Below are 27458 nucleotides of genomic sequence, written 5' to 3'. Positions count from 1 at the left end.
TAAGTCTACCATTCATGTAATGTCTGTAACAAAACATTAACGCTCAACAACCCTGTCGTTGACCAACGGTCAAGTTAAATACATTACGTACAGCACACTTGGGCAGTCCGTATAACACCAAGACGATAACTGCCCAGGTATCTACCGACCACTACAAGACATCGAGTACGTGACAGGTCGTGCCGCTTTGCGTCGGTATTCGTGCCAGCAGCCAGCCAGCCTACTGCGACGAGTCGTGTTTTCATTACTTTTTTACGCTGGAAGTTGTTCCAGCGACTCATTGCTCGACCTGATCTCGGCTTAGCGCAGTCAGCAGCGGATCCGTACGCGACTTGAGCCCACCGAACGACTTTAGCGAGCAGAGTGATTGTGCTGTTTTGTGTGATTAACTGTCGTCGTCGTGGCCTACTTTGCGGGGAGTAGTCCTAGAATCGCGGTGATAAGAATCGTTTAGGAAGTTTTCGGTTCGGAAAGTGCAGAGGAGTCGTCGGCAAAATGGGCGTCCCAAAGGTCTACGTCGTTGGAGTCGGAATGACCAAGGTAATTAGTGGTGTGCACCTTCTAGAAGGAGATACTGCTTGTTGGTGGGGTGGTTTTTTTAACTTGGTATTGTGGGTTGAACGTGCAGGTAATTGTGTAATACACATTACCTACACGTTCAGCCGAAGGCCACATAAAGAAAGATGTGTGGGAACTTGGAGAATGATACGAAGATAGCTGGGTAATGCTGAAATTTTATGGAAGTCTACGCAAGACTCACGTAAATGCTAATACTTTCGCGATTTAGTCAGTTTAACTGAGCTATTTTCCATAATAACTGAAATCAACAGTAATCAAAGCAGTACTCACGCTTAAATTAGTTCCGGTAATCTACCACCACAATCGGCGATGATCTTTAACCCCGGGTTAGGATCAAGTGCAATATCTCAGTCTCACTACACCGTCTTGATCACTTCATGTTCAAAAGTTTCATCGCTGAACTGTTTCGAGTTCCGATTCAGCACTTTTCGCTTTACGCTCAGTTGTTGTGACGTGACGTACAAGCAGACACTTATTCAACTTTGAACCGCTTCTTCACTCGACACTGAGAATGACTGGACAACGAGTCGTCGATCAATGCACTAGCAAAACTGACCTTTCATCTCTTGTCGCACTTTTGATGAATTGACGAATATCGGCTTTGCCCACAGCTGTGGTCCCGTACGTATAGCGTATATGCAAAGTGAGACGACAAACCGTCTTGAATTACGTGCAAGTGCAATCTGGAGAATATCGTCTTGGGCTGTTTAGAAGTTGGGTTGTAAGGTTTCCTGGTCATGCAATTGTGCCGGTAAAATTGCATAACCGCAAGCATTGTACTCAATGGGTATAATCAGAGCCATTTATTTTGCTGAACTGTACAGTTCCCCTTAAACCGGTTTCAGTTTTAATGAATCTCTCGAGAGAAGCAATAAAAATGGCCTAAAATCTCATACGTAATGACGTAGCGGCTCTCAAATATGAGGCTTTTTTGCAGCGAACTAAGTCAGTTGGGTCATCAAGCTGGACATTGTTTCAAATCTGTCTCCAGCATGATGTTAAGACAAATGTTTTCTCTTGTGTACCCCATACCGAGTTCTATTATTACCTTAAGGTTGATAACCATTCCCCGCTCACGATAGCCAGAACGCTTGAACTTTCATCCGTTCATTAGCCTTATCGGGAGATGATTTGCGCGTTTCTTGTCTTATCAACAAGTTTATTGTTGTTTTGTGTGTAGCCTGAATATCTCGGCGGCGGCGGCTGCTGCAGCTGGAGGACTGTTGCTTTCAACCGACTAAAGCATTACATTTATTGGAACCCTTTGCTATTCGAGTTGAAAGGAGCATACTCGAATTCAGCACGAATTTGACATACAGAAATTCATTTTAAATACAAGTACATACTTGAATTCGTTGCGAACTTTTAGCATCTCACGTTGAAAAATAGTTCATACTAGAGTTCGCCATGAATTTTCAAGTTATTGTGTTAAATTCAGCCTGAATCCTGGTATGTTTTAAAAGAAAAAGATATCTTCAATACATGTCTAATTCTGTCTCCTTCACCCCACAAAGTTCGAGAAACCCGGCCGCCGGGAGGACTTCGACTATCCGCAGATGGCCAAGGAAGCGGTCACGAAGGCGCTGAACGATGCCCGCATCAAGTACCAGGACGTGCAGCAGGCCACCGTCGGCTACGTGTACGGTGACTCTACCTGTGGCCAGCGCGCCCTCTACGAGATCGGCTTCACCGGAATCCCCGTGTACAACGTGAACAACAACTGCTCGACCGGATCGACGGCCCTGCTGCTGGCGAAGCAGCTCATCGAAACGGGCAACAACGACTGTGTGCTGGCGTTGGGATTCGAGAAGATGGAACGCGGTTCGCTGACCTCCAAGTACATGGACCGGACGAATCCGGTTGAGCTGCTGGTGACGGCCATGGCCGAGAAGCACGATATCACAGGGGCGCCGATTTCCGCCCAGCTGTTTGGTAACGCCGGCGTAGAGCACATGAAGAAGTACGGAACCAAGCCGGAGCACTTTGCCAAGATCGCGTACAAGAACCACAAACATTCCACCAACAATCCGTAAGTCCACCCTCGAAAAATGGTCAAGTTACGAATCTAATCTCTTCGACTCTCGTGTAGCTACTCGCAGTTCCAGGACGAGTACTCGTTTGATCAGATTGTCAAGTCCACCCAGGTGCACGAGTTCCTGACCAAGCTGCAGTGCTGCCCAACCAGCGACGGTTCCGCCTGCTGCATCCTGGCCAGCGAAAGCTTCGTCAAGCGGCACGGACTGGAGGCGCAAGCCGTCGAGATTCTGGCGATGGAGATGTCCACCGATTTGCCGTCTTCGTTTGGCGTAAGTAATTGCGCTAGGGCCCGCTAGGGTGCTCTGCTATTTTGGGTTGCTTGTTCAAGAAACTACGATTATAATTTGGAATTTCTCAATTTTAGGAAGGAAGCGCCATGAAGATCGTCGGCTACGACATGACCAAGAATGCCGCGGATAAGGTCTTCGCCAAGACCAACTTCAAGCCCCAGGACGTCGATGTGGTGGAGCTGCACGACTGCTTCTCGGCGAACGAACTGATCACGTACGAGGCGCTTGGACTGTGCCAACCCGGCAAGGCAGGGGAGTTCATCGATCGGGGTGACAACACGTACGGAGGTCGCGTCGTGGTCAACCCAAGCGGTGGACTGATCTCGAAGGGTCATCCTCTGGGTGCAACGGGACTGGCTCAGTGCTCCGAGCTGTGCTGGCAGCTGCGAGGTGAAGCCGACAAGCGTCAAGTTAAGGGTGCTAAGCTGGCTCTTCAGCACAACATTGGACTGGGAGGTGCCGCCGTGGTTGCGCTGTACCGTCTAGGATTCCCGTACATCAAGAATCCGGTCAACAAGAACTTGACGGCTGCCGGCAAGCTGAAGGATACTCCGGACGGCTTCCTGGTCGCTCCGTACATGAAACTGCTGGAGGAAGCCATGGCAGACGACAAAGACAACCTGATCGAGAAGGTTCGAGGCATTTATGGGTTCAAGGTGACCAACGGTCCGGATGGTGCCGAGGGTTACTGGGTTATCAACGCAAAGACTGGCAAGGGATCCGTCGCCTACAAGGGAACCGACAAACCCGACGTGACCTTCATCATCAACGACATCGACGTGGTGGACTTGATCTCCGGCAAGCTTAACCCTCAAAAGGCCTTCTTCCAGGGTAAGGTTAAGGTGCAAGGTAACATGGGACTGGCCATGAAGCTGATCGACCTGCAAAAGAGTGCAAACAAGCGCATCGAGGAGCTTCGAGCGAAGCTGTAAAGTCATCGTTTTATAAAAACGCATGTATTTTTCGTATTGTTTTTATTCTTTTGGTTCCATCGCGGCATTCTAAAATGTGGTGATTTTTACAAACTATATCAGATATTTTTTTATACCATAAAAACAAAAACACAACACTGGTGATAGTTTATTCTAGCTGGTCGAGTTTTACTCTATCCGACAGTCCTTGGCTAGAGGAAGGTGTGCGCGAATCGTACTAAAAAAATGTACATCTAATCACGGGAAACAAGTTGAGCCTGCTTGCGTGCAATTTTGAACTTTTGTTGTGTCGCCATCTGGTGACCGATAGAAGAACTATGACCTGTTTTGTCCAATCTTGCACGCAACTTAACCCCCTTCTCCGCTACCTAACACAGTCTAAATTTGAGTACATCCAACCAACCTCTAGTTGGTTTTCACCTTTTCGTCCTTGAACCCACTCACGCCGCGGCAGCACACCCGCTTGAACAGCCAAACCCAGCACCAAACGTACACCGTCAGGAAGGCGTAGATGCAAATCTGAAGATCGACCATCTGGTACGCGTACCAGGGCATCTCCGTCGAGTGGCTCTTGGCCAGCGGCAGTCCCCCGGTGGCGACCACGTGCTCGCACCACCAAACCGCCGTCTCAACGGCCGATTGGGGCCGGTTGCGGTACGAGTACGATACCCGCTTGGCGTTCTCCATCGTGGTCGGTTCCAGAGCCTTGCGCAGCGCCTCCATCACGCTGTCCTTGGTGATCTGCTCGTACGGCAGTACGACACCCATGCCGCGATGCGCCAGCGCCGCGGCATTGTTGTACTGGAAGTTGAGAAAGGTCCATGGTTAGATGGTATCTTTTTCTAAAATTGTCGTCAAACTCACCTGATCTCCGTACATTGGTGTGGCTACAACTGGAACTCCGCAGTACGCGGTTTCAGAACTTCCCAGCAATCCACCGTGGCTCATGAAGACACGAACCTTTGGATGACCTGTAAAAATTAAAAGTAATCGAAAATTACAGTCCACGCCCGATTATCCGAAGCCTCGCCGGGCTGTTGCCCCAAAAATGCTCAAAAGTTTCTAATCTAAGATGGCGGCCAATATGGCGTTGATGAAACAATAACAATGATGAATCGCTCGAATTTCACTAAATTCACTATGGTCACTGAACTCCGCTAGGCAGCAAAAATTAACATAACCGACTGCACATGTTCGATTCGAGTCATTAACTTTGGGGTCCCTGGAAACACTAGCAATTTGAATTTTTCAAAAATATTTTGACAGTGCCCAAGTTTTCTAGGAAAGAGCGTTATGACCCTATAGCTGAGTACGGAGCTCGCAAGGAATTTGGAAAAGAAAAGTAGCGCATTCTTTTCGTGATTCTCTCAAGAAAATTCGACAGTTCGGTTCAAGCCGCATGCAGGACTACTTTTTGGGGAAAAAATCTTCCGAAATTGAAAATAATCTTAAATTCAAGAATGAAACTTTAGTGGCCTAAAATTTAAATCAAAAAAATAAATAAAATAAAATAAAAAATGCCAAAATTATAAATCTACAAAAACTAAAAATCCAAACATTTCACTGAATGAAAATTCAAAAATCATAAATTAAAAAAATGTATAATTTACAGATTGAAATTCCAAAAATTTAAATATTCAAATTTAATATTCAAAAATTAAAAATATACACAGTCCAGAATCAATTATCCTAAGGCCTTGAAAAAGTGTCAATTTGAATATTTGAATTTGAATTTTTGGCCCAATTGTGGTCACATGAAGTGCAGGCTCTTTCATCACCTTACAAAGGTGTAAAAAGAGGTTAAGATTGCCTGCCGAATTCAATCCTTCGGACACCTGGTTTCGAGTAGGAATCCCAAGGCCATGCAGCAGATTGAACATTTTTTAATTTATTTTTAGCGCATATTTCATCAAAGTAAGGCCTTTTTGAACATGACCATGGTCATACACCTACATTAAATTTTTATCAAAACAGCTTTGTGTGCGGTGTTTGATTTTTCACCAGCTGGTTTTGACAGAAGCTTTACATTTCTCGGCATTTTTGACCGGACGCAACCCGTTTTGGCTGCGTTGCTATAAAATTGAATGCAACTTTGCACCGGTTCGGAACCGGCTTGACAAGAATTCAGCAGCAAGAAACAAGAATTCAGGAGTTATGAAAATGGACCCATAGAGTCTGGATTGTATCAAAAATTCAAAAATTAATATTCCAACATTTTTTATTCAGATATTCAAAAACATAATGAAGTTATTTTTCAACGTTTTTGTAATTATTTGAAATTAAACAGTCTATACTCAATTAACCGAAACATCCATTATTCAAAAATTTGATTATCCAACATTAAAAAAAACAAGATAACAAAATCCCAAAATTAAAATAAATCATAAATTTAAGAATCTTCAAATTTTAAAATTTAGCAGCTTAAAAAAACAGCGATATTAAATAAATAAATAAAATAAAAAAAGTTAAATTTTAAATTCTCAAAAATTCTAAAACCCAAAAATTTAAACAAATAAAAATTCTTAAATTTAATTCAAGAATCAAACATTGAAAAAATACATAATTCACAAATTTAAACATTCAAAATTAAGTAAAAATAAATATAGTCCAGACTTGAATATCCGAAGCCTTGGAAAAAAATTACTTTGGATAATCGAAAGTTCGAATTCGAATTATCGAGCCTGGACTATATCAAAAATCCCAAAATAATAATTCGAAAATTTTTAAATTCAAGTATTCAAAAATACAACTAAGCTGTCGCAAATATTTTTCAATGCTTGTATAATTATGTAGAACTTACAGTCTGTACTCCATTATCCGAAACTTTCATTATACAAATATTTGATGATCAAAAATTCAAAAGTAACAAGATAACAAAATCCCGAAATTTTAAAAAATATGAATTCAAAAATCTAGAAATTTAAAAAATTTGCAACTTGAAATAAAAAAAACAGAGATTAAATAAATAAATAAAACAAAATAAATGTTAAATTTTAAATTCTCAAAAACTTAAGACCCAAAAAAATTAATTAAAAAAATCTATAATTCTAATCAAAAATCATGCATTTTAAAATTCCAAAATTCTCAAATTGAAGTTCCACAAATTCAAATATTCAAAATTAATATTCAAACTTTAAAACTAAATACAGTCCAGACTCGATTATCCGAAGGATACTAGTATGCAACTACTTCACTTTGGATGATCGAAACATCGTATAATCGAGTCAGGACTGAATTAAAAATCCCAATTTTCTTTAAAAAATATTCAAAAATTAAATTGCTGTTGCAGAGAAAAATGTTTTTTTTTTTTGTAATTATTTGGAATTACAATCTGTACTTTATTATCCGAAACTTCCATTATTTGATTATCCAAAATTCAATTATCCGATGGTGTTTGTAGAGACTTCGCATAATCGAATAATTAAAAAAAAATCTTAATTTTTATTTTTGAAGTGAAAATTGAGTCCAGCAACCCAAAACTAGTTGAATTTGATCTGTTGGTTTCTTAATACATATTTTTAACAATATCCTAATGCCGCCATTTTACAAGAAAAAAATCAGATTACTTTGGAGTCATATTTTTTGGCGAGGACGAAGATTCTTGAGGGTACTTACTGAAAATTAAGTACGGACTGTATTTAAATTGTTTAAACTTTTTTTTCAAAAGACTGCAATAATGTTCGACCTCTTCTTAAAATTTTAATGCAATTTCTAACACCGTTCCAAGAAAATCTATTCTAAAACTATATTCTACAAACTAACGTGACTTGAAGCTTACATTTTTGGAAATTTTCCTTCCGCAAACAAGTGAGTTAGTCATTTCTAAATTTATACCGCGAACAAAAAAAACTAATTTTAATTCGGCTCAACATTTGCATTTAAAACAAAAATAAATTCCACAGATTTAATGGGGGCCATCGCACGATGCTGCGGTTGTTGGTCTATCTCGCAACCCCATGTGGCGTTGTTTTTGGACTGTTTTTCAAAGTTGTGTCTGGTCTAAATTTGGAAAACATTTAGCATGACCCTAAAAACTCCTATCGAGTTCGTAGCAAAATGAGAATACGAGAATACCATCGCAACGATGATTTGCATATTTTTGTTGAAGTGGTGTTTGGATGAATTTCAAACAAATTTTTTCACGTGCTTTCCTGAGTGTGAAGACAATCAATTTCACACGTAGGCCTCATGCTAATCTAGAAAGATAGCTTCGAAATGCAAAACTAGTTTTCGAGTGCGTTGAACTATTTTGAAAAAAAAAACCTCTCAATAAAACGATCATTAACTTGAGCGCAACACGCAAAAATTGGCCGAAAATTGCTCTTCTAATTACTCACACAGAATTTCCCGCTGAGGCAGCCACTTCCTGATGTAAACGTTCGACGGCTGGTTCGGCAGCGTGTCGTTGCCCCACTTCCAGATGACGCGCTGCTTCAGCGTTCCAAGGGCGGCCAAAATCGCGTTGCGCTTCTCCTCGGGCAGCGTCTCCGGCCGGATCATCGAGCCCCAGCTGATGTAGATTACGCCATGATCGGCGCTGTCCAGCAGGCTCTTCAACTCCGGGTCCAACTCCTTAAAGTCCTGGATGTGAATGCCTCCAACCTCAACCACGGCCGGCGTCAACGGCTTCGGTCCGCTCAACGCGTAGTGCTGGTTGACGAACATCATGCTGGTCCGCTTCTGCAGATCCTTGACGTCCGGAATAGTGTCCCCGAAGCGCTGTCTCAACAGGGCGTTCGCAGCGTTGTCGTTGAACCAGCTGTACATGGCCTTGAACGCATAAGCGGAAATGTAATTGCCCAGTCGTTCCTTGAAGCTCATCTTTTCCGAGTAGCCCATAAACAGGGACGGAATGTACGACGGAGTGATCGGATTGCCCACGCGGTCATAGTGCCACGGCATCAACGGGCAACTGCTCAGGCCAATGTACGGCGCGTTCAAAAGGTGGGCCACTCCGAGCATGCAATCGTTGTTGAATTGTTCCGTTAGGACCAGATCGTACTGGACCTTGGACTCTAGCAGGGTTTTGATGGCTGCTGAATTCAGTGCGTTTTCACACGCCTGTTTTCCCCACTCGTACAGCATGAAGAACTCCATAAAGTGCGAGAAGGAGGGACGGTTCTCGAAGAGCTGTGGAAGGAAAATTAAAATGTTGGTACATTTTTAGGCTTAACAAATCAGGAGTACTAATAGCTTTTTGTCTTAAGGGCACTGTCTACGAAGTCAATCCAAAATTTCGCGAAGCGAAAGTGTAACGATATTATGTAATCGTTAAAACGCTTATACCTTGAACCCCTTTCAAGCAAACTTTAAATTTTAAGAGCTATCTGCAAAGTGCTTTGTCATATTGGTCATGCGTAACATACCCTCCTGCACCTTTTTCTTTTTTACTATACAGTTCAGACACAAAAATGTCACTTTGAACAATCGAATCACGAAAAGAAAATTAGTCGCCTTTTTTCTAGTTTGTTGAGTTCAAATTTGGCCAAAAAATGCTCCAAAGTGTTATGGATAAATTTAATCCAAGATGGCGGCCAACATGGCGGAAATGGACTATTGAGAATGTCATATTTACTTGATAAAAAATCAGGCAATACGCCGCTCAAATTTAAAAAGTTTTTGGTCACTGTGTTCGAATTTGACTTTTATAGAGAAGATCAAAATGATATTTTTTTTTTGGTTTTAATAAACGAAGTATTTTTAGAGTGCTTCGGATAATCAAACAGTGTATATTTCCAACTTTTTTTTTTCAAATTGTTTCATATTGTTCTCACGCGTAAACCACAATTTATCACTAATTCAAATTTATTTGTTAAAAGATTTTTATTTATATTTTGATTCTCTCATAATTTAAAAAATAAGGTGTCTATTTTTTTTTTTTGCTTTTGTTTTGGCTTTAGCTTATAATTTTTATTTATTATCTCTTATTTTCATTCTTTGTTTTTACATTTTGTCATCCACAAAACCGAGTTATTTTTCTTACCATATTTTTAAATTACCTGTGTTAAACATAAATGAAAAAAATATTTGCAATATATTTGCTGGCCTAACAACAAATCAAAATAATTGTTGCTGCATTGTTTGCATCTTTTGTTAAAGAAAGTTTTTTTTTGTAGAAAAGCATTTATGTGGAAACTTACATTTTTTGAAAACTAATAATGCACACTATTTTACAAAGTAGCCATCTTCCACAATTTTTTGGAAAATATCAGATCGCTATGTCAAAAATTATGTTATCAATAGTTTTGAAATTTGTCTTGAAATGGAGATTTTTTTCGCCCGACCAGTATTTAAGCAAAAAACAAAATTTGAAAATATTGTTAAGCTGCATGCTCAATCTACACTAATAAAAAGCAAAGTTATGCTAATTTTAACTATACAGTGTCCTATTTGATTAAAAATAAAAAAAAAATCGTTTTTAAATGTAGTAAATTTTACCTGAAATAGTAGTTTATGCAACAAGTTGCAAAAAGAGGATTCACCGAGGTTCACCGAGTTGGATAAATACGAAGAGTGCTGAAAAAATCAAGTTTTGCAACGAGTTCCATACAACATTTTTTGCAATTCCAAAAAACACACACTGAGTGAAATTTTAAGTCAAATTTTCATGTATTTTGTCAATAAATCGTTTAAATCAAAAAATGTTGAAAAGTGTTACTTTTCGAAACAAGTGCTGAAAAGTTCAACTTTTCAGCACCCTTTTGAGTGCTGAAAAGTAGAACTTTTCAGCATTTATTTTGAAAAGTGTTGCTATTCGATTCTTTTATTTTTGGTACAGAAAAGTAGGCTATTTCGTCGTTCAAGAATGACAGGAAAAGTGAGTAGTTTCACGACGGAATTGCAAAAATGTATATTTTTGGGAAAAATATTTTTTTGCACCTCATTTTTTTGAATATTTTTGAAGGGTTAGATTTATATTTCAACATCACCCAAATTTAAATTAATGTAGTAAACAACTTGTTTTCCTATTTAATAATCTAGCAGGTTTTATGAACATTTTAACTGAATTAGCTTTTCCAATTTCTGATTAAAAAACTAACTTAATCCACCTATGTGGTTGGAGCCTTCCTCACAACAATGGCTGTACACAAGTTTCATCTATTTTTTTATATCCGGCTTCCAAAAAGTACATCGATATCACTTGAGTGGCCATGTCTCGAGACAGGGTTGCCAGATCTTCAATGTTTTGGACTCGTTGGAAAGGTCTTTTGATAACCTAACCAACGATGGGTCAGATGATGGACCCGGACATAGTTTACATACATTTAAGTGAGATCCGGCTTCAAAAAAGTACATCAATATCACTTAAGTGGCCATATCTCGAGACAGGGCTGCCAGATCTTCAATGTTTTAGACTCGTTGGAAAGGTATTTTGATAACCTAACCAACGTTGGGTTGGATGGTGGATCCGGACATAGAGTACATACATTGAAGTGAGATCCGGCTTCAAAAAAGTACATCAATATCACTTAAGTGGCCATATCTCGAGACAGGGCTGCCAGATCTTCAATGTTTTAGACTCGTTGGAAAGGTCTTTTGATAATCTAACCAACGATGGGTCGGATGATGGACCCAGACATAGTTTACATACATTTAAGTGAGATCCGGCTTCAAAAAAGTACATCAATATCACTTAAGTGGCCATATCTCGAGACAGGGTTGCCAGATCTTCAATGTTTTGGACTCGTTAGAAAGGTCTTTTGATAACATAACCAACGATGGGTCGGATGATGGACCCGGACATAGTTCACATACAGTTAAGTGAGATCCAAATATATGTGAAAACACATTTTTATACATAACTTTTGAACTACTTATCGAAACTTCAATCTGTATAAAACTCGATCTATGGGACCCTAAGCCAAGTCGAATGCAACAAGTTCGGGTCAAATCGGTTCAGCCAGTGCCGAGAAACATGAGCTAGTTTGTTGGTCACATACATACATACTCACACACATACACACACACATACACACAGACATTTGTTCAGTTTTCGATTCTGAGTCGATATGTATACATGAAGGTGGGTCTACGACGTTTTTATACGAAGTTCATTTTTAGAGCAGGATTATAGCAGGGGTGCTCAAAGTTTTTGAAGGTCGGGCCAAATTTGAAGCTCAAATGAGCTTGCGGGCCAAATTTACAAAAAAAATGGTTGTTAAAAAAATAAATTACGTTATTTTAAGGTAAATGATCGGACATTTCTGTTATTAAAAAAAATAGAAACCTCAAAATAACGAGTTTCTGTCGGTATTGTTGTTTCTGGTATTTGAAAAAAAAAGTTCTTAGCTGAATGTACTTGTGTTTCCAAAAAAACAAATGTTTTGTTTTTATATTTCGAAAATTGTGGTGACATTACATGTTGAACAATTCTTCTATAAGTTAAGTGTGGCTAATGAAAAATCGTTGAGATCCAGAATTTCAACATTTCAATGAAAATTTTTTTTGGAAAATGTTTTAAGCTTCCATATAGTTAACCTGCAATCATTATTTTCAAAAAAAAACGCAACAGCATTTATTTATTTCATCGAAAATTCATTAAAATTCAAATTATTTTTAATAAACCCAAACATGCTCAAATGATTTTAAATGCATATTTAATTAATTTCAGCTGAATGCTCTTAAATTTCATTTTTTTTTAGTTTTTTGAAAATATATTTTTGCACCTGGTTTTTCGAGTAAATTTTTTAATAATGGTGGAGGGGTGAGTTGATCGACGAAAGCTTTGTAAAATATTTGCTGCAAACTTGATCCTCCGATTTCCACATTTTGTCTGCCTGAATCAGTTGATAGTCAATCAGATTCGTTATCTAACTGTAATGAGTTCGAATCCCTAATGAAGTGCAATGTAAGTTTGGGGGTGACTTGCAAATTAATAAAGAAAACTTTTATTTTTGCAACTATTACAGAATTCTACCTAAATCAAACTTGAACATCTTTTTGATATTTCTAAAAATGTTTGATGAAAGTTTTGACGACATTTACTAGTTTCACTCACATTGAAACGTGTGAAATGGTTTTAATTATAAAATATTTTGAACATTTTATTTGTATCCTAAATATTGATAAATCATAAGTTTTTTTATTAACAAAAAAAAATAAAAAAGATAAGCATATAAAAGCATAAAATAAACCATAATTTTGAAAAAGTATAAAATCACTTTACAAGTGGTCAACGGGCCATTTTACATGATCATTCAAAATGGGTCCGCGGGCCACAAAATATCACCTCGCGGGCCACGTTTGGCCCGCGGGCCATACTTTGGGCACCCCTGGATTATAGCCTTACCTCAGTGAGGAAGGCAAAAAAGGAAATAAAGTATTTTCTCGATGTATTTTCTTATTATTATTTTTATCAAAATTCGAGAATTTGACTAGATGAAGTATAAAAAAAAACTTGTTAATTTATTTCGTCACTTTTGTTCTAGCTTGTCTTGGTCCTATCCAAAATACGCTTGTTCATTTAATATATTTAAATATTCAATGGCTTCATCGATACAAGAAGGTTAACCTTTGTTGAATCAAAATGTAGTTTTTTTTTTGCAATTATTTTTTTCCCCCACGTCTGGATCGAATTCCCTTCCTACATCTCATGTCCATGTTCCAGTTTTTGCTTCCTCCATATCAAATTCAGTCCTCCACCACACCTGTTCAGCTCAACTCACCTCAAAGCTAACCGAGTCCGAAAGCAGCTTCATCCCTTCCAGCGGCAGGTCCACATAGTTTGGCGGTGGATTCGCGTTCGGGAAGTGACTAACGACGGTCACCTCGTGGCCAGCCGCCGCCAGGCCCTTCAGAATCGGCTCGAAAAAGTGAAAATGGCTCAGCCCGGGGTGGGGAAACAGTCCCAGGATCTTGTAGGACCACGTGGGACCCGTTGCCAACAGGAGCAGCACGGTGACCACCGTCAGCTTCATCTCGGTCTTGGTTTCTAGAATTTGAGAGAAACAGAAAAAATGAGCCAAATTAAGATTCGAAACTAGTTTTCTAACGTGAAAACAGGAATCGAAAATCGGACACCAAGCGATCGCTGCTGGAGAGGGGAATGAAAAAAAAAGTTCATTGATATTCAAAAAAGTCGTCCCAAGACTTTCGTGGGGATCATAAATTAGCGTCAAGGTCTGGCGCGATTCGAGCGCCGTTCAACGACTTGAATCTCTTAAATCAAGTTGTTCTAAAGCACCAAAGTGGCCAACAAGCAACAAATTGAGAAAGATCAGTGATGCTGAGGCTCAAGTCGGTCTGTGGCTTCAGGTTTTGACGCTAATGCGAATCTCAACAATCATTTGGGTTTATTGTCGAAAATTTATGACCGCATACAAAACCGTTGAACAAGTTAGTCTAACTGTGACAGCCTGAACACATTTTGAATGCGAGGAGTGCAATTTTAACCTAATCTAGATGTCATCGCCTCATTTTAATCCAGTGAGTGACTCGGCAAATCTGCTTACTAGTTGTGTTTTGATGAGACATTAATTTGGACGGTCATTAAGGTCCGTATTACGAGCACTTTGGATGACACGCGTGAGTGCAATTTTTCCTGGATTTCACTTACCAGTTTCCAGGTGGGTAATAGGGGGAGACCAAAGGTTGCAAAAACAGCTGTTAGGATTTAAATCTTTCCTAAAACACGTGTTAAACTGAAGAGGTTATCAAAAAGGTATTTTGAAATGGTATGTTTTAGGAAGAGCACAGTTTGAACTCAAGTCAACTGGGGAGAGAGGCAACTGTGCTCTCCACTAAACCAACGACCCTTAAGTTTCCTAAATTTTCAAGTATTGACGAATTTTTTTTTTCAAAATATTTTTAAACGGGCTCAAACATGCTAAATATGATTATCAATGCAGAATAGGACATTCTAGATTGTTTTCATTGAAAAAAAAAATAAAAAAAATTGCAACTGCCTAATTTGTGTAATTTAAATAAAAATACCTACTAATAAAACAAGAAAAACATAAAAAAGAGATATAAAGTTTTTGTAGACTAATAGGGGAACAGCATCTAATTCCAGCGTGCCTCTAATGTTGGCAGGTCAGAACTTTGACATTCAATTAAAGCTAATTAAAAGCGTTTTCAACTGAACTCGATTGATAAATAGCTCAATAAGAAGTGAGCAAGCAAGTTTCTATTGAAAGTTTTGCAAAATTAGTTGATTAAATATGAAAATCAGCAAATTGGATGGAGTTACGTGCGAGTGATTAACCTGCCAAACATACGAGAATTTCCCCTGGTTGCTCAAAATGGCCTCCTAACACGGGAAAAATAAAAATTCTTCAAAAAAATTACATGGTAAATAAGTTGACAATTTTGTTTTCGTGTAATTTTCCCAAAGTTGATTTGTAAAAAAAAATCATAATATAGAAAATGAGTAAAATTTTGTCATGCTTCCATCGGAAAAAGATGCCCCCACCCCTCTTCGTTTTTCGTGAAACTTTGCTCTAAGGGGTTGTTTTAGTTCCTGATCATGAATCCGAGGTCCATTTTTTGATATTTCGTGACGGTGGGGCGGTACGACCCCTTTCATTTTTCTGTTTTTTTTTACTAAGACACGTTTTTCAGTGATTTGTAGCTCGCAACCGTGAAGAGATAGAAATTTGGCGTCAAATTGACTTTTGTGTAAAATTAGACGCCCGATTTGATGGCGTACTCAAAATTCCGAAAAAAAACGTATTTTTCATCAAAATAAGTTAAAAAAATAGTTTTAAAATCATGAGACATGTCATTTTATGGAAAATTTAATGTTCTTTTCGAATCTGAAATAACCCAGAAGGGTCATTTTTTCATTTAGAACAAACATTTTCATTTTAAAATTACGTATTTTTTTACTTGGCAGGGTTACATTTTAGAGTGTAACAATGTTCTAAAAAGTTGTAGAGCAAACAAAAAATTTGATATGTAGACATAAGGGGTTTGCATGTATTCTTCACGAGTTATCAGAATTTTACAAAAAAGTTTTTTGAAAAAGTTATTATTTTGACCATTTTTGACCAGTTTTTCGAATTTTTAACACCAAAAACTCAATTGTGTGCTTTTGAAAGTATTTTTTTCGGAAAGCTCAGCTAATTTTGCATAAGAATGATCCCTAGGGCGAATGTTGTGGCTTGTGCACTGCTTGTATGAGGGGATTTTTAGAAAATAAAAATAAAACAAACCGGATACACTCACTCATCACAAAAATATTTTTTTTTTGACAACAAATTCTGATTCTCGCAATGCCCGAGTCACAACAATCGTCCAAGGGGTCATTCTTATGCAAAATTAGCTGAGCTTTCCGAAAAATAAATACGCCATCAAATCGGGCGTCTAATTTTACACAAAAGTCCCTTTGACACCAAATTTCTACCTCTTCACGGTTGCGAGCTACAAATCACTAAAAAACGTGTCTTAGTAAAAAAAAACAGAAAAATAAAAGGGTTTCGTCCCGCCCGTGTGGATCAATCGGACCGCGCACTGGACTCACAACCCAGAGGTCGCCGGTTCGAATCCCGCGGCGGGCGCTCTAAAATTCTTTGTGTAAATATGGGTATTCGGCGCCGTCGCTCCGTGCCATACTTTCATACACTTAGAAGCCCAGGGCGGCGAAGTCCTTGTAGATAAAAGGAAGACACTAGTGGTTGGTACTAGCAATGGTGGCCGACAGCTATAAAGTCAACTTCGTTTTTTCGTCGTTTCGTACCGCCCCACCGTCACGAAATATCGAAAAATGGACCTCGGATTCGTGATCAGGAACCAAAATAACCCCTTAGAGCAAAGTTTCACGCAAATCGAAGAGGGATCGGGGCAACTGCTGTGTGAGTTGGCGGAGAATGACCCACATTTGTTCTCGAAAAAATGTGTAATTTTACATCAGAAACGGGTGCAATTTGCATGTTTTCAAATGTATTTTTTTTTGCGATTTCATGTCAAATCAACAGGTTTCAGATCAAAAGTGCTCCGATTGGGCTCAAATTTGGTTATGAGAGCTAACATTATTATACCTGTATATATTTTTTTATTGGTGATTATGATTACCGTGGTCCTATTCGAAATGGGGTGGTCCACATAATTACGTTTTTGATGATTTTCGTAAAATACACATATTTCGACAAATCATATTCACGGATCGGCTTAACCAATTTTAGCTGGCCACGTTTCAAAAGAAAGGTGAAAGGTTGATGAAAAATACTAAGACATTTTAAAAACATAACTGAATACACCTACAGATCAAACGAAAACTTTGTTTGCCGACCAAAGATGTCACAGCAGATAATATTTTTTTATGATTTTTCAAAATGATTTACGTATCATATATAAAAGGTGAATATTCATTTACCGGATTTTAAGATACTATTAAAAACAATAAATATTTGAATTCGGTACATGAACATAAACCACCATGCGTCTCCAGCAAAGTGTACTGGGAAATCATTTCTATGGAGAAGCATGGTATTTTTAGTTAAATTGACAAACCGAAATCCGATCTTTTAAAAAAAATCATGTCTCAGAATGTTGTTACTTTTGAAATGAGGCAATTTTCTTTTAATTTTTTGAAAAATAACAGTCTTGGACCACCAAAGATAGGGTTGATCTGGAAATACATTTCGACCCAACCATTTCATTAGGGCACAAAACCAAAACGTAAACAATCGGGATTATTACACTATTCCATTCATTAGTACACTCCCTACATGCCCTCCAAGCATCAGATTGATAACAAACAATTTCCTATTGATAAAATCAAAAACACAAAAGGGCACATAACCATGTTCACTGCAAACCAAAAAAAAGTTCAAATTTGCCCTTTTATTTTTCGTTAGGTTCTCGTACTTGAGGAACTTTTTGTGTTATAAAGTGAACTTTTCATACATTCATAACACTAATTCACTACAAAAAAAAGTTTGGTTTACTTTTCACCAAGGATTTCTGCAGAGAAAAACTTCGTCAAAAACAATATTTAATACCGTCCCGCGGCTGCTGTTCAGTACACTTTTGAAGAATTTTTATGTTTCACATACCTTATCTACACTATTCAATCACAAAACTTCACCAATTATCAAAATTTCTACTGAATTCTTCATTATTTCTAACTAAACAAAAGGGCCCGTAAACATCATTCAAAACAACAATCCGGTGACAGCGCTTTAGTGCCCTTTCAGCTCTCTTCGAAATTGCATTTAGAAAGGGCCCATTATGAACAACAGTTGGAAAGTTAAAAGGGCCCAATAACGATGATTTTTTTTTTAAATTATGAGTTTTATTGCGCAAATCAACAAAAATTAAAAAGCATTAATGCAGAGTTGCGGATAATGATGTGTTTTATCGTATCATCAGTAAAATTACCACCAGTCAAGCTTCTTTTTAAAATAGGAATTGAAACAAGTTGTCCACTTTTTTGTTAAACTTCTTTAAACATGAGACAATTTTACAAATACTTGCACTAGTTTTTCAAAGAATATTTAAAATATTTCCCTCCAATATAAAAAAAGTATTGCCGGAATAAAAACTTGAAAATAAATGTAATTACCTTTCATATACTTAGAATATCTCGGAATGAACCAGCCGTCTTGTTTGAGCTTATTTATAAACTGTTTTCAAAAGTGCGTCAAACGTTAGTCAAACAGTTTTTTTTTTGTCAGAACCGGTTTGATTGTTTCTACCTCCCCACCTGTTGGGATCGGAAAAATTCCTAGCCTGCTTTTCAAAAAATAAACTTAAGGGGATTTTTTTGTTTTTTTTTTTTTTTACTCAACAGCTACACAAATGTGTTTTTTTTGTGTTGTTTGTTTAGTTCAACAGCAATGAATTCTGTACTTTTCTGAGCGAGTCATTGATTCTGGCTATAAAATGATCAGGATCAGGATTAATTAAGGAAAAAGTGGTGGATTTACGTCATTTTTGTTTCAACCCTTGAGTGACCACTTTTTTCGATATTTTTTTCGCTTTTATATTTTGAGCTTTATTAAAAGTTTTTGACAACATTGTTTTTAACAGCCACCTACTTAAGAAATAAATTGTTTAAGTTTATTTTCACTGTTACAACTTCACCTTACATTGAAGAGTGTATATTTCTACCAACGTTGTGATGATTTTACGACAATGTTTTGACGTCAGTGATTTGTGTGCCTATTTCTCTCTTTTCAGACTCGAACAAGACTACTGAGATTAAACTCATGTCTTGCTGAAGTCAGTTATGTAAGACTTCAACATTGCTTAAGTTCAATCCATAATCTGCCCAATCTGTGTCAATTTTATGAACTTTCATTTGGTCACGGTGACGCGAGCTATTTCTGGAAATTCTAGTATCTTATCATTTTGGAACAGACTAGGCCGGTCTGTCGCGCTTATCGCGTTCCAAATACCAATAAATTTACGTTGAGCACACATTTCGGTGTACACTTGCTGCTGCCTCTTCACCAATCACGCGAGTGATTGCTGATGGTGCACGTTTCCAGAAGTTCAACCAAAAAAATAGCTGAGTCAGATCCGCGATTGATTAAATTATGCTTCTTCATTGTTCTGATTCTGGCCGAAGCATTTACTGAATAAAGCTAGTCAAAACATACTTAATCTCGTTACTTTATGAGCAATTCTCTACGAAATCGGTCTTTTTTCTTCAATTTTAATTTTTGTATTTTTTAATCCGGCTGAAACTTTTTTGGTGCCTTCGGTATGCCCAAAGAAGCCATTTTGCATCATTAGTTTGTCCATATAATTTTCCATACAAATTCGGCAGCTGTCCATACAAAAATGATGTATGAAAATTCAAAATCTGTATCTTTTGAAGGAATTTTTGATCGATTTGGTGTCTTCGGCAAAGTTGTAGGTATGGATACGGACTACACTGGAAAAATAATACACGGTAAAAAAATTTGGTGATTTTTTATTTAACTTTTATCACTAAAACTTGATTTACAAAAAACACTATTTTTAATTTTTTTATTTTTGATATGTTTTAGAAGACATAAAATGCCAACTTTTCAGAAATTTCCAGGTTGTGCAAAAATCACTGACCGAGTTATGAATTTTTAATCAATACTGATTTTTCAAAAATCGAAATTTTGGTCGTAAAATTTTTCAACTTCATTTTTCGATGTAAAATCAAATTTGCAATCAAAAAGTACTTTACTAAAATTTTGATAAAGTGCACCGTTTTCAAGTTATAGCCATATTTAAGTGACTTTTTGAAAATAGTCGCAGTTTTCATTTTTAAATTAGTGCACATGTTTGCCCAGTTTTGAAAAAATATTTTGAAAAGCTGAGAAAATTCTCTATATTTTGCTTATTCGACTATGTTGATACGACCTTTAGTTGCTGAGATATTGCAATGCAAAGGTTTAAAAACAGGAAAATTGATGTTTTCTAAGTTTCACCCAAACAACCCACCATTTTCTATCGTCAATATCTCAGCAACTAATGGTCCGATTTTCAATGTTAATATATGAAACAATTGTGAAATTTTCCGATCTTTTCGAAAAATATTTTTGGAATTTTCAAATCAAGACAAACATTTTAAAAGGGCGTAATATTGAATGTTTGGCCTTTGTGAAATGTTAGTCTTGATTTGAAAATTCCAAAATATTTTTTCGAAGAGATCGGAAAATTTCACAAATGTTTCATATATTAACATTGAAAATCGGACCATTAGTTGCTGAGATATTGACGATAGAAAATGGTGGGTTGTTTGGGTGAAACTTAGAAAACATCAATTTTCCTGTTTTTAAACCTTTGCATTGCAATATCTCAGCAACTAAAGGTCGTATCAACAAAGTCCAGATAAGCAAAATATAGAGAATTTTCTCAGCTTTTCAAAAATATTTTTTTCAAAACTGGGCAAACATGTGCACTAATTTAAAAAAATGAAAAACTGCGACTATTTTCAAAAAAGTCACTTAAATATGGCTATAACTTGAAAACGGTGCACTTTATCAAAATTTCAGTAATGTACTTTTTGATTGCAAATTTGATTTTACATCGAAAAATGAAGTTGAAAATTTTACGACCAAAATTTCGATTTTTGAAAAATCAGTATTGATTAAAAATTCATAACTCGGTCAGTGATTTTTGCACAACCTGAAATTTCTGAAAAGTTGGCATTTTATGCCTTCTAAAACATATCAAAAATAAAAAAATTAAAAATAGTGTTTTTTGTAAATCAAGTTTTAGTGATAAAAGTTAAATAAAAAATCACCAAATTTTTTTACCGTGTATTATTTTTTCCAGTGTAGTCCGTATCCATACCTACAACTTTGCCGAAGACACCAAATCGATCAAAAATTCCTTCAAAAGATACAGATTTTTGAATTTTCATACATCATTTTTGTATGGACAGCTGCCGAATTTGTATGGAAAATTATATGGACAAACTAATGATGCAAAATGGCTTCTTTGGGCATACCGAAGGCACCAAAAAAGTTTCAGTCGGATTAAAAAATACAAAAAAAATCGAATGACCGAAATCCTAGAGAACTGCTCTTATGCTACTAAATGAAGAACGCCAGACCTGAGCTTAGTAAACTTTCACTCACGACAAACTGTTTACGACCTTCTCTTATATGAAACCAAACCTTAAGTGCAGGTTTTCCCCGATTCCCTATCGTGTTTGGCGCTCGAACGACGTCTCTATGACGGTTCAGCGAATGCGTGATTGATCCGTTGATTCAAATTACCCCGTCACTCGTGCGCACCAACACACAATTATCCGGCCATTCCACCTGCCATATTTGCCTTGCGGACTTAAAGTCCACCAACAAGTCGGCAAGTCATTCCGTCTCTTTTCTGGGCCACATATGCATATCGAATATTGCTTGAGGGAAACAAAGGCCGCCAAGTCCCTTATGATCCGGAAATCGGTCAGTTGCAACGCAGAGTGCGAACAAAAACTGCAAGTCCACGTTTGGACTTTGACTTGATTGTTCGATTAGGGTGGATCACCGCTCGTCAAACACTTGTTTTACAAAATCAAAAGCGTTCAACTATTGGCAAATTGCCCTTTCGAAAAAAAGTGCAGCATATATAAGTGACCTTTTCCGTTTATGTTTCTCCGCGAAGCTTAAACGACGCCGTTCAACCGGCTTAGAGTGGAGCAATTTCGTACCGTTTGTTTGTTTGCGGGCTTTTTTAGAAGGAACGGCACATGGCGGAACGTCGAAGAAAACAGCTGAGCAGAAATGGCAACATCCACAATGTGTGTGTGTTTCTATAATTGGATGAGAAACGGAGTGGTTTATGGAAAAGATGGTCAGCTGATGTATTGTTGATTGAAATTTTGAATTTGTAAAAAATAACTCATACAAAATATGATTACAAGTATAAACAAAAAATCTGCACAACATTCTTAAAGAACTTAACCTTGCAATCACTCAGCTTCTGGGCGATCCGTCATGCAACGTGAGATCGTGAGAAACTGTAAGACAAGTCTTGAGTCGAGAAGCCCCATTCGTGCCACTCTTGGGATCGTTATGCGCTGCTATCCCCTCACAAATCACCCTATACTACATAATATCTCAATTAAGTTCAAGGCAAAAGGTATGGCTCGCGTGAAAATAGTCCAACAATACCCACTTGTTTACTTGCTGAATCCTTCGCCCTTGGCGTATTTACTTAAAAATCAAGGTTTTAGGAATTGCTCTCATTTTGCGCGTGCGTAAAACAGGTTCTCATTGACTACTTCCTCGGTTTGGTGATTCATCAGTGCGAGCACGGTTTCCTGATTCCCCCGGTTGTAAACATTGCCAAATCATGGGGGGAAAGGAAGGATATGTTTTTGTCAAGTTTATTTATGTTTTTTTTGGGCTCTTGTATCCCTGTTACTAGAAACACAATTGATATTCAAACATTCCAAAAATTTCGATTTATTTATTTATGTGAGACTAAATTGATACAGAGAAACATAATTTTGAGTTGTTGACTGCACTGAAACTCCGATGGTTTGACACTGATTTTGTCAAACTACGATAACAATAATCATTTAATTTCCTGGCAAAAAAATCATTATTTTTTATTTACAAAAATGTTAAATGTAGTATAAAAAATGTAAAACTCAATAAAATAGTTACAGTTTCAAAAATTAGGAAATTCAAACCTCAAAAAAAATAGAAAACTAAAAAACAATATTAAAAAATACATAAAAAATATCAGATTTTAAAATTCGGAAAATCTGAAAATTGAAAAATATAAACACAGTTCGTACTCGATCATCTAAAATCCTCCTCAAAATATCAATCCGGATAGCTGAAATCCTCGTCAGAAAATCAATTCGGATAATTGAATCGCGAAATTTTTATTTTTCTTAAAGTTTCGGTCTCTAACCGAAAATATGATTCACAAAATGCTCCAATATTTTCTGATTTTCTGTAAATTAAGATGGTGGCAAAAATGGCGGCATTTTATTTTAAATTATAAGAATTTTATAATTTGAGATATTTAGAATTTAATAATCAATGAATTTATATTTTGTTTTTAAATGTTATTTATAATTTTCTTATCTTTGTTTTTTTTTTGTTTATAATTTTTTATGATTACGTTCCTTCGGACTGAACCATTCAAAAATGCATTTTCCTACGTTGATAATAATATCTGACATATTTAATCTCGTCTAAAAATACTTTAAACTTGTGTAAAATTCCGATGCACAGTAGAAGAAAAGAAATTGCTGGCAAAAAAAATCGGTTAAAATATTTTTTAAACAAATGATTGCAAAACATATGATCTGCTGTATAGTGCATTTTAAATCATTTTTTCATTCAATTGTTGAAACCAAAGCTTGTAATTTGATTTTTTTTTTTTTTTTTGCTTTTTCAGTTTTAGTAATATTTTTTCAGATTTTATAGTTAATTGATTACAATTACAGTCCAGACACTCGATTATCCGAAGATTTTTATAAAACTTCGGATAATCGATTCATAACCATAAAAAGGTTTTAAATATATTTATTTATTTTTTACTTGAAGACAAATTTTAATTCTGCGACTCCATTTTAGTCAAATTTGAATGGTTAAAAACAAAATATTTTTTTTATATAAAATCAGCGCCATTTTGGCCGCCATCTTGGATTTAAAAAAATCTAAATCACTTTAAGGTAGTTTATGGGTAGTTTCAACAAAGCCAGATTATTTTATGGGAGATCTGTATTTTTTTTTGAAAAAAAAACTGTACTGTATCATGTCAAATTAGGGCTGAATTTTCAAAAAAATATTATTTTATTCAATGATGGGAAAATGATTCGTTTGACCATACGAAAATTATAGGCTAGTTTTGGAAATTTTCATATTTCGGTCATATATGACCCATCAGGCCTGAAAGGTTTAAAATATAATACAATAACTAAATTGCTGAAATTTTTAAATCAAATCATTTAAAAAAATACAGATACAGATTTTTGAGATTTTTGTGATCGAAAAATCTGTACAAAAAAATATGAATAAATAAAACAAAAATATCTGGAGTTTTTTTTGAAAAGGACCAATAAACCAAATTTTCAGTTTTTGCTTTTTGGGTGTTTTTTAATACCCCGACTCAAGGCGGTTCTAAAAACACCCAAAAAGCAAAAACTGGAAATTTGGTTTATTGGACCTTTTAAAAAAAAACTCCAGATATAAATAATATAAATTTATAATTAATAAATAAATATATACAGACTTACCTGTAGGTACAGTATGTAAAAAATGTATTTACACCCTTGGGCACCATGTACATTTTGTGATGAAACATGTAAACAATTTAAAGTTTGACAGGAACCTACCCAGTCACGAAATATTCTAGCAGAGCTGGTTCTGTCAGAATCCTGCTAGAACCATGGAACGTTTCTGCTAGAATGCTGTTAGAATATCCACCTCTGTTAGAACTCTGCTAGAATCCTGCTAGAACGCCGTGACTGGGTAGTACTACGTTTTGTTCAGAAACTCATGCCAAACATTTTGCTACAAAAAGTTCATGAAAAGATGATTTCTATAAAAAGTTATATAACAAATACTATTACGAAAAAAAAGGTGCAAAAAAAGTTTGTACACCTTTCGAAAAATTAACATAAATAATGTTATTTGTTATTGTCTCCCAACTCCAAATAGGCATCCTTGATTGATTAAAAAAATAATTTGGACTGAATATAAAGTTTACTAACTACTTAGTATAAAAGTTTATATAACTCTGGAAATTCTATGTAAAACTTATCTAAACTTAATTTTGCAAACTTTTAATTCAACTAAATGTCAATATATTACCGATATTATCATAGAATTGCTAAATAAACATTTTGGAGTGGGTATAACACAGTTTTGGGGGTATTAGTATCGATAGAATAGATTTTTCGTTGGAAATTCGTACCAACCCGGAATTACGTCGTAGGAAAATCCACCAGCTTCCGAACCGGTACACGATTCACAAGTCAACTTTTTATAGAAATCATCTTTTCATGAGCTTTTTGTAGCAAAATGTCTGGCATGAGTTTCTGAACAAAAAGTAGTACTAGGTTTCTGTCAACATTAAATTGTTTAGATATTTCATCACAATATGTGCATAGTGCCCAAGGAGTGTAAATACTTATTTTACATACTGTATATCTGGCATGGCTGGGTAGTTTAACAATCAAAAATCAGAAAGTGAGAAAAAAATATATTTTTCGTGATTCGATTATCCGAACTGAAATTTTTCCAAAACCTTCGGATAATCGAGTCTGGACTGTATTGCTAGCTTGACAAAATTTTTAAACATTAGATTTCAAATAATAAAAATCAAAATTTCACCGAAGTAACGTCATGTTTCTTAAAAAGTTTTTGCTATTTTGTGTCTATACAGCTTTGGCCACTCTGGAACCGATTCCGGAAAATCTGCAGATTGTTTGAGAAAAGTTACGTAAAATCAAATTTAGATCACAGGAGGCTGAAGAAGCAAAAAAGTTAAAAACGTCAACAAATGAAAAAAGGCAGAACGAAGTTTGTCGGGTTTGGCTTAATATTCTGGAAAATTTATATAATGAAACGCCTTCATTATATAAATTTTCAGAATATTAAGCCAATTATGGCAAAACATGCACTGTCAATTACAATTGCATATCAGAAGTTTGTAGAAGTTATAAAAATATCATCAATATTTTAATAAAATTAAATTTTATGAAAACTTCAATATAACTTCAAAAAGCTGTGCACCTTGATTTTTTTTATATCGAAAATAGTTTTTTGAATTACCTAAACTAATTTCAACTTTTTCCGAAAATGCAGTCCGCTTTCCGATTAGAACTTATTTTCCGTGAGAAACACATGACACTTTGACAACCCCATCTATCAATGCTCTTAAAATGATAGGTTACTAACTTTAAAAACTTTTCAAATTCTTTTGAAAACTACTTCTTAACGTACTTTGAACATTTTTCTACCGAGCCAGTATGGTTCCATACCATTCCATCTGTATTCAATTCGTATTTTTAATTTTGCAAAAACAAATCATCAGACTGTCAATGTAACCCAGGTTCATGGTAATTAATGTTATTACTTTAATTTAATTCATATTTTTTTAAACTAAAACTTTTCCAAAACATGTCGCCGCACCTTAACCGCGTTTATGAGTATCTTCACCACCCAAACAGTTAATAAATCCGCACATGCCAAATATTTTGCAAACTTTGATTTCTTCATACTAGACCACCGTACCCATCATAAAAAGCACCGACAACACCTTTTTGCCGTTAATAGCCGTTGATGAAACAGCTCACTTTCAGCTAATACACATATTTGCTCGTTCCGAAGGAAGTAAACCATCACCGAATTGTGCAACTCGAACTTGAAAATAGTTGTTGTTTCTATATTGCACAGAACAAAACTATTTACCTTACAGCGATATTTAGCGAATTGTTTCAAAATCAGTTGCGTTCTATTCTGTTCTGAAGGACTTATTGGAAAACGATATTCAACGAATCGACGCTCAATTTCACAACAAGCTAATTTCACCATAGTGTAATCTCATTAACCGGCTAATTTAAACTTTTGTCAACGTGCCAACAAACTCTTAGCGCGGACTTTCACGATCGGCGACATTGACATTGGCGTCCCTTCTCCTCATTTCCCACACTCTATTATTAGGGGCACTGACTTAAGCCAAACGTGCTAACCCAAATAGAAACGCATGCAAGTCGAAGCAAATTAAGTCACCGAAACTGTATCACGCGCATCGCAAGCAATTAAATTCTGTCGAAAATGCGAGCCTCACTTTGTTGGCAAAACAGTTTTTTTTTCTGGGGTGCAATGTTCGTTCACTAATCTTTCTCTTTTACATAATGTGATGGCAAGCCTTTTTCGACTTAACTGCTGGCCGGTTACGAAACCGCCTATGCTCTGCCACCGCGTGGACCGCAAATTTTAAAAAAGGTATCTTTCCTCTCAGCAAGACAGACACGTTCACTAAACGACCAATTCCGTCCAATTTGTCTGCGATCGTCTGGCTTCTTTCTTTCGATCGTTTTTGCAATCTCAAATGATATCAATCAAACTCGTTATTCCGTACCAGTTTCCGGTTGGAGACGCCGTCCAAAACCCGGGTCAAAAATCCGATTTACGAACTCACGCGATGCCGAAAAACCAACAAAAAAAAAAGATCGAAAAACTTAAACCAAACCGCGAACAGTATCCTGACCTCTGTCGCGTGCTTACGC

The 27458-nt window shown here is 36.5% G+C and overlaps 3 protein-coding genes across 3 annotated transcripts in view; 1 reads left to right on the top strand and 2 right to left on the bottom strand.

Annotated features, from left to right (window-relative positions):
* The window catches only part of LOC6036029 (UDP-glucosyltransferase 2), a 37552-nt gene extending 36432 nt beyond the window's left edge, over positions 1 to 1120 (bottom strand). Inside the window, exon 1 of the mRNA XM_038252171.1 lies at positions 850 to 1120. The gene's annotated coding sequence lies outside the window, so the exon portion shown is untranslated. The remainder of the gene's footprint in view (positions 1 to 849) is intronic.
* LOC6036025 (non-specific lipid-transfer protein) lies at positions 219 to 3994 on the top strand. The gene is made up of 4 exons (XM_001846077.2): positions 219 to 540; positions 2094 to 2608; positions 2669 to 2885; positions 2981 to 3994. The coding sequence occupies exons 1-4, from the start codon at positions 496 to 498 to the stop codon at positions 3836 to 3838; spliced, it is 1635 nt and encodes a 544-aa protein (XP_001846129.1). The 5' UTR covers positions 219 to 495; the 3' UTR covers positions 3839 to 3994.
* On the bottom strand, positions 3866 to 27458 carry LOC6036024 (UDP-glycosyltransferase UGT5). The gene is made up of 5 exons (XM_038252173.1): positions 27311 to 27458; positions 13504 to 13769; positions 8176 to 8968; positions 4703 to 4809; positions 3866 to 4639 (listed from the first exon to the last, which is right to left on the bottom strand). Exons 2-5 carry the CDS (start codon positions 13753 to 13755, stop codon positions 4244 to 4246), a joined length of 1548 nt encoding a protein of 515 aa, XP_038108101.1. The 5' UTR covers positions 13756 to 13769; positions 27311 to 27458; the 3' UTR covers positions 3866 to 4243.

The sequence above is a fragment of the Culex quinquefasciatus genome, chromosome 2, assembly GCF_015732765.1.
Source record: "Culex quinquefasciatus strain JHB chromosome 2, VPISU_Cqui_1.0_pri_paternal, whole genome shotgun sequence".
Taxonomy (NCBI): Eukaryota; Metazoa; Arthropoda; class Insecta; order Diptera; family Culicidae; genus Culex; species Culex quinquefasciatus.
Note: the sequence above shows the minus strand (reverse complement) of the source record. Positions and strands in the feature narration are given on the sequence as shown.

What these genes read in the sequence shown, in the direction of transcription:
- LOC6036024 (XM_038252173.1), bottom strand. Translation starts at nt 13,755, where the DNA reads ATGAAGCTGACGGTGGTCACCGTGCTGCTCCTGTTGGCAACGGGTCCC. An exon ending in CGGACTCGGTTAGCTTTGAG is followed by an intron (nt 8,969 to 13,503) that starts GTGAGTTGAGCT and finishes TTCCTTCCACAG; the next exon opens with CTCTTCGAGAACCGTCCCTC. An exon ending in GCCTCAGCGGGAAATTCTGT is followed by an intron (nt 4,810 to 8,175) that starts GTGAGTAATTAG and finishes TAATTTTTACAG; the next exon opens with GTCATCCAAAGGTTCGTGTC.
- LOC6036025 (XM_001846077.2), top strand. Translation starts at nt 496, where the DNA reads ATGGGCGTCCCAAAGGTCTACGTCGTTGGAGTCGGAATGACCAAG. An exon ending in AAACATTCCACCAACAATCC is followed by an intron (nt 2,609 to 2,668) that starts GTAAGTCCACCC and finishes ACTCTCGTGTAG; the next exon opens with CTACTCGCAGTTCCAGGACG. An exon ending in ATTTGCCGTCTTCGTTTGGC is followed by an intron (nt 2,886 to 2,980) that starts GTAAGTAATTGC and finishes TCTCAATTTTAG; the next exon opens with GAAGGAAGCGCCATGAAGAT.